The sequence below is a fragment of the Bubalus bubalis genome, chromosome 23 (genome assembly GCF_019923935.1).
Source record: "Bubalus bubalis isolate 160015118507 breed Murrah chromosome 23, NDDB_SH_1, whole genome shotgun sequence".
Taxonomy (NCBI): Eukaryota; Metazoa; Chordata; class Mammalia; order Artiodactyla; family Bovidae; genus Bubalus; species Bubalus bubalis.
Window position 1 is genome coordinate 18,526,244 of NC_059179.1, and position 12,389 is coordinate 18,538,632.

Sequence of the window (12,389 nt, forward strand, 5' to 3'; positions counted from 1 at the left end):
TTCCTTTTTGTGGCCAAGTAGTATTCCGTTGTATGTTTACAGCATATCTTCTTTAGCCATTCATGTTCTCTTGGACACTTAGGTGGCTTCCGTATCTTGGCTATTATAAATAGTACTGCTATGAACATCGGGGTGTAACGTATTGCATTAGTGTTTTGGGTTCTTTTGGATATATACACCCAGAGTCCAACTGCTGAGTGATATGGTAGTTCTATTTTTAGCTTTTTGAGAAACCTCCATACTGTTCTCCACCATGGACATACCAATTTACCTTTCCACCAACGGGGCGTGCATAGGCCTTATTTACATCCTGACTCAAACAATTTTTAAAATTGTATAATATGTGGAGACATTTGGAAATTTGAACATTAATTAGTTGATGATTTTAAAGAATTGTTGTATTTTTAGATATAACAAGAGTGTTGTGTGTTTTCAGAGTTCTTGCCTTTTATAAATATGTATGAATTCTGTGTTGATGATAAATGATGTCTGGGAGGCATGAAAGGAGAGACATATAGATGAAGCAAGACTGACTGGCTGTGAGTTAAAGCTGGGAGACAAGCAATGGGAGGTCTGCTGTGCTACCTTTAAATGCTTTTAATTTTCTATAATAAAAGATTAAAGCAAACTCCTAGAATTACTGCTCTCTAATTTTAATTTATAATTATCACTGCTGCCACTGTCTTTCACTTAAGACATTATCAATTGCAAGATACACTAATATTAATATTTTATGTATCATCAAGGAAGAACAAAATACTGCCAATTAAATAAGCCATCAAATATAATATGCAATCCAATTCCACAGCTGTTACTGTGGAGACAACGCATGTCTTAAAATCAATGGGTAGTAATAATAATAAAAATTGTAGCCAACATTTAAGAAGCATTTGCAATGAGCTAAGCTCTGCACAAACATCCCTTTTAATCTCCTAACAACCCTGTGAAGATGATGTTCGCATTTTATGAATGAGTAAACTGAGCCCCAGAGAAGCTAACTAACTTGCTTAGGGCCACACAGGCAATAAGAACTGCAGCCTACCAGGCTCCTCCACCCATGGGATTTTCCATGCATGAGTACTGGAGTGGGGTGCCATTGCCTTCTCCTAAGAGGCATAGCTGGAATTTGAACACCTGCCTGTACCTAGAGGCTGTTATCTCCCTGAGGTCCACCTGCTGGGGTGCGGGAGGGGCAAGAGGGCACTCACAGGGTCTGGATGGCCCGCAGGGAGGTGAAGGTGCCCTTAGCAAGACTCTGGATCTTGTTGTCATACAGGGAGAGCAGTGAGAGGTTCTGTAGATCCTGGAAGGCATCGAGCCGGATGCAGTTGATCTTGTTGGCATTCAGGAGCCTGTGGGCAGAGCCAGGCAGGTGGTGAGGGGAGAGCCACAGAAGTGGATACATCGTGTCTTGGGCTCCTTCCTAGGCACTGACCATGAGTTATGTCAGGAAGGAGTCCACGGGAGCAGGCGCAGGGGATCTGGCCCTCTGGATGTGCACTCCATGCAGAGTTGCTGAGAACTCCGGCTGCCTTCTCTATGCACAGGGACCATTTAGTCCCATGTGTCTCTCTTTCAAGGAACTGCTAGAGGTGCCTGCCCCATGGGATTCTGGGACAGCCGCGAGCACAGTGGCCAGGCCACCTCCCAAAGGCATTTGGGGGATCCTCCGCTTCCCCTTCTGCTGGGTTTCCCAAGCAGCTGAGAGGGAGTGTCTGGCTTCTGTGCGTCTCAGGCCCTGGGAGAGAACCTTGCCTGAATGCTCATGGTTCAAAGAGCCTGACCTGGGCCTGGGTGTCCCTCACAGGAGACAACTCCGTCCCCAGCAACAGTGAGCATTCAGGAACGCAGGCTGCATCTCAGGGACCTCTCCACTCAGGCATCCTGCGATCAGCTCTGAATCCACCTCTCTGGCCCCTCACAGCCCTGCCAGGTCTGCCATCCCCCAAGCTCCTTGCCTCCAGCGAGTCCCACACCCCAAAGAGGCCGAAAGGGCTAGGCTGAGAGGCCAGAGGAATACTGCCCCCCTCTATAGGTCCCACCCAAGGTCACTCGCATTTAGGTCCTTACAGGAGCTGTAGGGTGAACAGGCCTCCAAACACGCCCTGGGGGAGGTCTGTGATCTTGTTCCCATAGAGGACCCTGGAAAGACGGCAGTGGAAAGGGAGAGTTAGAGGACTGCCCCACACAGCTCTCCAAGCCCTGCCCACCGATGGTACCATCCCTAAGCCTTTCACACTACTGGTCCCACGGGTGTATGCTTGTTCTAACAGCGGCCAGTAGATGGCAGTAAAGTGCACTGGGAAGGGGTCATGGTCCCTAATCAGCACAAAGGTGACCTATAGGCTAGAGGCAGCCGTGACCCCCACTGTTTTGAGATCACCCCCTCACTCACTCTCTGCCCTCAAGCACAGATCCCATGGAAGCCTACAAAAGGACCCTTCCAGGGAAGCTCATGGGAAATTAACCTGGTTAGGGATCCGAAAGGAGATTTTTCAGAGAGAAGAAAATCCCAAGGGTAGGAAAAATCATCTTTTCAGAGAATTACAGGCAAAAACTGGGATCCCAGACAGCACATGTGGTATGAGCTCCAGCACGTCAAGTGACACTTTCCAGCACAGATAAAATATCACAAGAAGGGAACAGACCAAAGTGTTAGCTGGGTTTTGATCTGGTGGCAGGATTGCAAGTGGGTTGTTTTATGCTTTAGAATTTACAGTTTCCTTCATGGAACATGAATTACACACATAATCCAAAAAAAATGCAAATGTTCAAAAAAGACATGCAGGCAGGAATGGGGTCAGACAGAGGGTGGAAGTGTCATGGAGACCTGGAGTGGGGGGTGTATTCCACTCCATTTTCACAAGCTGCACCCTCCCACCCCTCCAGCCACTCCTGGAAACACTCCATCTGAGTAAAAGCAGTGTGCTATCTCTTCAAGATCTCTCTTGGAGGAGGGCACAGCGGGAGCTAAGTAGGTTCCAGGCTGGCCCGAGTGGACAGCTTCAGTATGGTTTGGGTGGAGGAAACAAAGTGGACAGTAGCTTGAATCTCAGCCAGCCAGCACCAGGAGGCCTCTGCGACGTGATCTGATTTGGAAAGATCTCTCCATCTGCTGTGTGGGGAATGGAATGGGTGGGAATTGAGGCAGGGAGACCAGGTCAGGGTCTGCAAGGTGGGCATTATCTTTTTGCATGACCTCAGCATGAAAGTTCCTATATGGTGAGGAGGCGTGACAGGAACCCACTTAGATGGGTTAGATGTCATGTTCCAATTTAGGAGGAGATTTATTCACTTTTCTGAAGAAGACCCTGCATTTTAGCAGCCATCTTCAGGATCTGATCTCCTCAGCCAGGGGTAGTGACCCATCACCAGGCTGTCAAGTACAGCTGTGCAGGTTGCACACTGCACAACTTTGTGCGACTCACAATGGCCCCACCCACTACCTTGGATTCTATTCCAAGGGAAGAGGGTGCACAGGGAAGGCACTGAGCCGACAGCCTCCTGTAGCACCCTGGAGGGAGTTCCATTCTATTCCACTTCCCAGGCCCCAAATCAATGCCAAGCATGTGTCCAGTGCTGCCAAGGAACAGGTTAAAATACTCATTTCCAAGAGTGATGAACAGCCCCCATCAACAGGGAGCTTGCTTCACTACAGGGCACCCTGAGTTCACTCTGGAGACAATGCACCATGGGACCTCAGGGAGTGAGAGGCTCGGTGAACGGGGGAGTGCAAGCAAGGGTTCTTGGAAAAAGAGACATGGCAACATCTCCTAGACTAATTTTCGATGCCACACAGTGCTTTGTAGATTGATGGGTCCCCAATAAACTGTTGAGGGAAGGGAAATACTGGACAGGGTTAGGGAGCAGGTAGGCAGGAAACACGGTCTTCACCATCACCCACCACAGCCTGAGATCAGAGCACGTCCGGGACAAAAGTTATAAGCTGTGGCAGATTTCACAATTAGAGCTGGTGGTTGCTGCCATTCCCTAACCCAGGGAATGCTTAGGAGAACAGAGTGCTGGGCCTCTGTGTGGAGGCAGGGTCAACATGAAGGCTGGACTAAGCCAGATGACTGCCACAAAGAATGCTGGGAAAATCCCCACTGCAAAAGGAAGAGCGTCACTGTTGCCAGGGGCAACAGCTCTGCCTAGCTTTTCCATGCACTCAGCCCTTGATTCCCTCCTCCCCCTCCCAGCTGCAGAGGGTCCACAAAGAGGAAGGGAAATCCGAGCACAACAACCCTGGGCACTGCAGCTAGAGGGAGACCCACTGAGGCTGGGTGGGTGGCGACATGTTCCTTCTCTCACACCCACCAGAGGTGGGCACCTGGGGCGATGCCCTGGACCACTGCAGAGCCTTGGCACTGCTACTCACAGTGAGTTCAGGGACCGGAGGCCCTGGAAGGCATCAGGCGCGATCTCCGAGATCTGGTTGTTGCTCAAGTCTCTGCAAGGTGAGCAGAGGAGAGAGGGTGGCTGAATCCCTCAACGGCCACCGAGCCCTGCCTGCCCCCTGCCTCCCACATACTATGGGAGGGCAGATATTTCTTTGAAATTAGGAAAGAGAAGGGCCAGTTCTCCTATCTATCCAAGGACCATGCACAGGGGGGCAACCCAGCTATCCCCTACACACACCTCACAGTCTCAATTGCTCCTATTGGTGCCCAAGCTGAAATGGGAGGATGACAGTCAGTTCTGGTCACGTGCCAGACTCAGACTCAGCATCCCCTTTAGGCCTCATGACTACCCTTCAAGCAGGTGGCACCACCACCATCCCTACATCACAGATGAGCCTGGGAGGAAGGCCGGTGATGACTTGGCCCTAGGCACAGCCATGGGAGGCAGAGTCAGCACCTGCCCCGGGGCAGTGGCGTGCTTGGTCCGGGCTCTGCCCTATGCTGACCCCCAGGAAACAGCAGAAGGCACTCACATCCTCCGCAGCTTTCTGTAGGGAGAGAAGGCCCCCGGGGGGATGGACTTGATCCCGTTGAGCTCCAGCCGGCTGCAGAGAGAAAACAGAAGGACAAGGGCAGGTCGCCCCACCCAAGTTGTTGTTGAAACCAGGCCCTTTACCCATCAGTCCCTGCTCCCATCCTCGTCTGGAGTAGGGGGGCTGCAGCAGAGAAAAGGAGCTGGTTTTGAGTGCCATTATCCCAAGCTGGTGTGGCTGAAAGGGGCTCATGTACGATGTTAATACTAAGAAACCAATTCTAGCAGACTGGCCCAGCTGGGCTGGACAGATGGACCACAGAGGGACACCCCGCCCCAACCTTCCAGAGTGCCAGCCTTGGGCAGACAGCTCAGCCCAACTGAGGCAAAGTGTAGAGGGGCCTCGGGGTAGTGCCCACTCTGGCTCCTCCCTGGACCACCAGAGCCTGGCCGGCCCTGCCTGTACTCACATCTCTGTCATGGCCTCGGGCAGGTTGGCGGGGATGGCGGTCAGGCCTTTGCCGCGACAATCCACGATGCCGTTGCTGCAGGCGCACATGGCCGGACAGGAGCCGGAGGAGAGGGTGCAGGAGGGCGCGCGCCCCGCCTCCCCCTGGCCTGCGGAAACAGCGCCGATGTTTGCTGAACTTGAATCTGAACCTAACTCTGCTGCATGAGAGTGTGAATTGCACACTAAGAAATCCTAGCCTCAGTTCTGAAGCTCTGGGCTCTAGTCCAAGTCACTGGACACTTCTGGCTTGAATATAAGAAGGACCATATTTACCAGTGCATACTCTGTGCCACATGTTGTGATAAGGGTTGTGCGTGTAACATCTCAGTGACTCCTAGTGCACAACCCTGCACAGAGCGTGATATCATCGTGGCCACTTTCCAGGTGAGAACATGGAGTCCTCGATATTAATCTGTGGAAGTGACACCGCTAATGAGCGGTGCATTCAGGGTGAAGCCCAGTGTCTGATGTAAGGGCCCACGTCTTTTAATACTGATGTACCACTTATACCGAGTGTACCGTCTTAGGTGTAGAGCTGATCCAACTCCCACATATGGATACAGTCACAGAACCACCCCCTCAACAGGGAATATTTCTATCACTCAAGAAGTTTCCCTCATGCTCCTTCCCCGAGGTCGCCAGTGTTCTGAGATGTCTCACCAAAGATTTGTTCTGCTTGTCTGTGGACCTGAGCAAAACCAGACCGCAGGCTCTCTTACATTTGATTTCTTTTCACTCCAGGTAAAATTTTTGAGATTTGCCCACTGTATTGTATGAGTACACGTTTTTTCTTTTTCATTGCCGAGTCATAGTCTATTGCATGGCTCTGTCATCACTGGCTAATCCAATCTCTTGCTGGTGGACACGCAGGAGATCTCCAACTTTGGGATATCATGAAAGAAACTGCTTGGCTATTCTCAGCCCTGTGTTTTGCATAACACACGCACACCCCCAGCCCGGAGCTGCGGGGTCGTGTCTCATGCACACAGCAGCCCTGAGCACAGGGGCACCGGCGCTGAGGAGGAGGAGACAGCCACCCTACCCCATCCCCAGCTTCATGCTGAGGAGAGGACACCGACCTCTGTGTGACTGGTGGGCTCGGGTCCACAGGCTCGGGAGAAATGGGCAGCATCTGATCCTCTGTCATGAATCTGTGAGCTGATCACTTAGTCAGCGAACATTCCCCAAGCATCTATCTCTGTGTCGAGTGTGAGCAAAGTGCTAAGAAATGACCAGAGAATATGACACATGCGCCCATGTGCTCATGGACCTTGCAACCAGTCCCTGGGAAGTCCCATCTGGGGCTCTGCAGGGTGAGGACCAGGCGGGGCAGCAAGGCGGGGAGGGTGGACCCAGCAGGGGAGCAGCCTGCCAGGAGGCCAAGGTGGGAGGCACCTGCTCCTGGGAAGGGCAGAGGTGAGCCCACTGGGACGGAAGACTGAGGAGGCCACTAGGTGGAGGAGGCAGAGATGGCCTGGCCCAGCCTCGAGGAGCCTGAGGCCAGCTTGGACTCTACCAGGAGCACTGGGAGGCCTGGTGAGGATGAAGCAACAGTAACCAGTCCAGATTTGTCTGTCCCTTTACATTTTTCTGGCTGCAGTGTGGAGACTGGAAGGACCAGACAGGAGGCGGGGTGGCCAGAAAGGAGGCCCTCGCAGGACCCCCAGTAGAAGATGGAGGTACAGGCTCTGGAGTCTGTCTCACCTCAAACCAAGGCTTTAGGCCCAATTCAATGACTTTTCAAAGTAGCACAATGAGGGAAGGGAAAGGCGGGAATAGGAGGGGGCAAGGAGTGGAGGAAGTGAGGGGTGGGAGTTGATGGGCTGGCGGGGAGGGGAGGGAGGAAAGGGCTGGCAGCACTGGGTAGAAGCAAAAGCGAGGCATTGAGTAGAAGGGATGGGGCAGAGGGACAAGGGACAGGCAACAGGAAAGGACTGATGGTGGGGACCAGAGGGGAAATGCAGTGGAGGCAGGAGGCGATGCGTAGACAAAGGCAATGCTTGAGAGCAGGAGGTAGTGGCTGAGAATGAGGTGACTGAGGACAGGAGTCAGTGAGTCTGGACAGGAGAGAGTGGGTGAGCATAGCAGATGGCGTGTGGTCCAAGAGGCGTCCACGGATGAGGACAGGGGGTCTTGGGTGGCTCAGATGTGAATGCGTGGTGACAGGAGGCCCTGGGCAGGAACAGGAGGCGGGCAGGAGGCAGGCGATGGGGATCTGAGAGCCCCAGCAGGGCCGGCACCCACCTGAGCAGCTGAACTCACTCTTCTGGACCTCAGCCACGTTGAGGCCGCGCAGGCCAGGGGGGCCCGAGCACTGGGTGAAGAGCCCGATGGTTGGCCGTTGCCTCAGCCACTGGGAGAGCCAGGCCAGGTGGCAGTCACAGAACAGGTGGTTGGAGTGCAGGCGGCTGCAGGGGATGGGCGAGGACAGGGAGGCTCACGACCAACCTGTGTCCCCAGCCCCTGGAAACACTGGGGCGGAGCCCCTCCGCTCAGCAGGGGTGGGGGGTCGAGCCCCTGGCACTCCACTCGGTCGGGGCACAGCCTACCCCCAGTCAGCTTCACAGCTCAGGCCCCAACTTGGAGATTATTTGAGCAGGGGGAAGCCTCCCTCCTCTCCCAGCACTGGGGGCAGCCCTTCGGCTGGAGTGTGCCCCATGAGGACACGCTCACTGAGCCCACAGACACCCTCCCCTCAAATCACTTAACTCACCTTCCAACCCAAAAACAAATTATCTGCTGCCCAAGGGAAACATCAAATATAAAAGACATTCAACGTCCTTCCCTTTTAGATCACTCCCCCTCCCCCAGCTCCACTCAGTCCCCACCCTGGGGTGACCTCTGGGGTTGCAGAGGAGGCCGAGCTCTCCCCACCCCCATTCCGAGCCCCAACACCCTCCCAGCTGGGCGCTGTGCTCTCGGGCTCTCCGGGCTGACTCACAAGGTCCGCAGCTTGGGCATGTGGTTGAAGCTGGACACGGGGATGGTGGTGATGTTGTTGTTGTTCAGGGTCCTGAGTGGGGTGGGGGGGAACCAAGGTCACTTAGCATCGGCCCAGCAGGAAGCTGCGCGGGAAGCGGGGGACCTGGCTTCTCTCTCACATCGCGCTCACGGTTCACCCACCCAGCGCTGGGCTGGACCCTGGGGGTTATGCCAGAGAGCCACCTGAGGTTTTCCCAGAGGAAAACCCTGAGCTGGGACAGTGATGAAGAGGCAGCTGTGCCATAATCTCTGAGGCTGGTAGGACAGGGGACGGGGAGCCAGGAGGGGAGGATGGGTGGTGCAGACTCTGGCTGGCTTGGAAGAAAGCATGGGGCTCACACAGACAGAGGGAGGAAGAGGAGGCATTCGGGCCTCGTGTGTTAGAAACTCTGGAGAGACCCAGCCACTCACGCCCGGGCTTCATCACAGGCAGTTTAAGCCTGGGTCACACTGCCACAGGCAGGATCCCTCGAGCACGAGCCCTTCTATCCTCAGGCAGCAAGTCCTGGCCTAGAGCCCACGTCCCAGGTACCCCCGCCTTTCACGCAGCTGCTGGGTCCCTGATGCCTGTATCAGCTTGGCTCTCCTGCCTTTGCCACCCTTCCTAGGCTTTACTTACAGCACCTCTAACCCCCGCAGAGCCCGGAAAGCTCCTTCCTCAATGCAGCCAATCTGGTTCTTGTCTAGCTGTCTGTGAAGCAAAGGAACGTGGTAGAGAGGACGGCACGTTACCTATGGCAGGGGTATTCCACCCAGCATTCCACCCAGCACTCCACTAGTTCCAAACTAGCCCCAATCATTTGTCCAGTATACACACAGTGATCCAATTGGTAATCGTTAATAAAAGCTTAAAGTCTTTCTTATTTTTAAAACAGTAAGTATAAGCAAGAGTTATATTATTTTCCTCTACCCAACCTTGCACATCTCCTGGGGAGCAGGTCCCACCTCCACTTTAGAGACCACCTAGAGGGCGCTAGCAGCTGTAAAATGAGAGTCTATCATAGGAGCCGTGGCAGCCAGAGCTGGCAAGCAGATTTCAGCCTGAGGGCTAAGAGAGACCGATTCAAGGCAGCTACCTGGACTGCTGCTTCCAGAATAAACGGAAGCTGTGACTGGGCTCCTTGGGGAAGAATGCAGTGATCGATTACCAATGGCTACTACAGGCACCAGGAGGAGGAGAAGGTGACAAGCACGCCAGGCATTTGCCATCAATACGGCAGTCAGACCTGGGGTGGGGTGGAGCTATAAGCTTGGACTAGAATAAATGTGAATAATAGAAATAAACCACCACATTTACACAGCTTTCAACAGAGTGTATTCATTTCCAGGTCTCATTTCAAACTCAGAGCAAGCTCGTGACATAAATATGATGCCCCCGCTTTGCAGAACAATATATAGAGGCTCACTGAAATTAACCGACTTGCAACAGCTTATACAATTTGGACCTGCCCCCAAAAAAGGGAACAGTCAAACCCAACTCTCCCCACCCACTGAAGGGCAAGGGCACAGAGACTGTTCATTTCAATGGAACAAGAATCCCACTGTTGATGACACTCCTTTCAACTGGGTCCCCCAAGGCTGATGAAATGCGTTCTCCCTCCCCAGGTTGTTCCAGAAGACCATGCTGGCATGAGCCATCTCAGAGCCCAGACCAGCTCCCTGGCTGCCTGGACCACAGGGCTCAGGAAGAAACATCAGGATGCTGCCAGGGGTGGCCCTGCAGCCCCAAGCCCCCTTCCCTCTCAGGCTTATACTCACAAATTTTTGAGATCTGTAGCTCCACGGAAAGCCTTTCTGGGGATGGCCTGGATGGTGTTCTCACTTAGGTCCCTGTGAGGACAAAGCCAGAGGGAGAAAAAAATAATCAGAAACACTTCTCCAGAGCACCCTGAAGAGCCAGGGAGGTCAAGCGAGCCAGATGGTACCCGGACCAGACAGAGCTGTGTCCTGGCACCCGGGACAGCGCTCAGCACACAAAGATCACTGGCAAACATTTGTCGAATGAATGAATGAACGAGTCAAGCTCAGGCCCCCACCACTGCCCCTTTTCTGGGCAGAGGGTTTGCAGCTGGAGGGTGCAGCCTGGGGCAGTGGTCAGAGATCGGCTCTGTCAGCCCCCAACCCTTTACGCCAGATCCGCGGGGGTCAGCTCGGCCCCAAGGCATCCTCCAGGGCTGCAAAGTAAAGAGCAAGGGCTTCTCGACAGAGCCCCCAGCTGCCCCAAACCTGTAGAGAGTCTTCTGATAGCTCACTCTGTGTTCTACTGAGCAGGAACGGAAGCGCCAGAAGAAGGCACAGCTGGATCCCAGGTAACCCAGCAGTAGGGATCCCACCTAGGTCATGAACTCCAGGCTGGAGCTGACTCCAGGTGCTGTGGTCTTGGGGTCTGCGGGGACCAGGGCTGCTACTAAGCCTGGGTCCACCTGGGGACTAAGCATGCCCACCTAGGGAACACAGGACTGCATCCTAGCCCTGAGGCGTGGAGGGCAGGGACCACCCAGGACTTCGTCACCTCCCCCTTATTAACATCCTGAAGTGAGGGAGAAGGCACTGCATGGCCTTAGCAAACCAGCCTCCCCTCCCTGGCAGGACTGGGCCTCGGGCTCCTGTCCACTTGCCTCTCCTCCCTTTCTCAATCCTCACTGCAGACTTCGTAAATGCCCATTTGCTTCCCACAGTGGGGACAGCAACCTCCCCCAACCCCTGCTCCGCCCAGCTCGTCCCAGTGTGGGGCAAATACTATCACCATCCCCACTGCAGTAGGTGGGAAAGGGAGGCTCAGGGAAGTGAGGCGGCCTCTTTAAGGGAAAAAAGCTGGTGGAGGTGGGGGTGGGGGTAGGGGGAGTGCTCCAGAGGCTGAGCCTAGCAGTCAGGTCCCAGAGCCTCCCCATGCACTGCAGCCGATCTCTGACAATCTCTGATGGCCTGGACTGCTGGTCCCGACTCGGGAACCTATGTTGGACAGTTCGGCAGACCTCAGACTCTCCTCCTGGGCTAGATGCATGGGGCTTTCACCATTTCCTTCCTCTCAGCCATTCACCCCATGAGCCTCAGGGTTTACTTTGAGCCCCAAGAACACAGCCCACAGGGCCCCCCACTGGGAATTCCCTAAGCTGTGGGAACTACACCCCCCGGCCTGAGTTTTTCTGGTTGAGACAATGAAACAGAAGCGCCGAAGCAGAGTACACAGGGCCCTGACCTCGGAAAGGCTGGTTCGAATCCCATCTCCCCACTTCCTGGATTTGCATCTGTGGGTTTACCCTTTTTCCTCCTGAGCCCTAGTTTCCTTGTGTGCAAAGTGGGGGAACAGCTGCGCCTAAAACCCTGCGCCCCAGACAGAGTGTGAGCCGACATCTCTGAGCTCCCTTCTCCAAACCCCAGCCCCTCCTGTCCCCCAGCCACCTAACCCGCCCCAAGCACCTGTGGTCTCAAGGGCCTTTGTTACCATCACACCCCATGTTCCCTGCTCGCTCTCTCCTTGAAAGAAGGCATCTCAAGCCTGCGACACAGACTCTCCTCTCTCTCCTCCATAACTGCATTTCAGCTGTGTCTGGCTTCATCTAACCAGCCTGTCTCTGTCCCAGCTAGCAGTTCGCCCTTCAGCCAAGCCTGGCAGGGAACTCTGGGCTGAACTCCCCACCGTTATTCCATTTAATCCTCACTACAGCCCTGCAAGGAAGGTTTTTTATTTGTATTGATCAGTGTATTGATTTAGGCCAACCTTGTTGCAGAAAGGCTTGCAGGTGGCTTATATGGATTTATAAAACAGCAAGAGTGCAGAAGTAAAAAGTAGGGCAAAGAGAAGACAAATCAATGGTGGACACCGAGCATGCAACATCACATGACCCATATAGCTGCCGGGTCCGGGATTGAGGGTGGGTGTCAAGCTTTCTGAGAGCCCATGCGTAAAGGGAAAACTGGTCAGTTAATTGCATCCTCGATATATGTATAAACTCAAAAGAAC

At 53.9% G+C, this 12,389-nt stretch overlaps 1 protein-coding gene across 1 annotated transcript in view; it reads right to left on the bottom strand.

Annotated features, from left to right (window-relative positions):
• Positions 1 to 12,389, bottom strand: part of SLIT1 (slit guidance ligand 1) — a 178,481-nt gene that overhangs the window by 52,712 nt on the left and 113,380 nt on the right. Inside the window, exons 5-13 of the mRNA XM_025274439.3 lie at positions 10,184 to 10,255; positions 9,045 to 9,116; positions 8,385 to 8,456; positions 7,688 to 7,851; positions 5,403 to 5,550; positions 4,934 to 5,005; positions 4,379 to 4,450; positions 2,071 to 2,142; positions 1,209 to 1,352 (exon numbers count right to left, since the gene is read on the bottom strand). Coding sequence (XP_025130224.2) covers positions 1,209 to 1,352; positions 2,071 to 2,142; positions 4,379 to 4,450; positions 4,934 to 5,005; positions 5,403 to 5,550; positions 7,688 to 7,851; positions 8,385 to 8,456; positions 9,045 to 9,116; positions 10,184 to 10,255 — 888 coding nt within the window. The remainder of the gene's footprint in view (positions 1 to 1,208; positions 1,353 to 2,070; positions 2,143 to 4,378; positions 4,451 to 4,933; positions 5,006 to 5,402; positions 5,551 to 7,687; positions 7,852 to 8,384; positions 8,457 to 9,044; positions 9,117 to 10,183; positions 10,256 to 12,389) is intronic.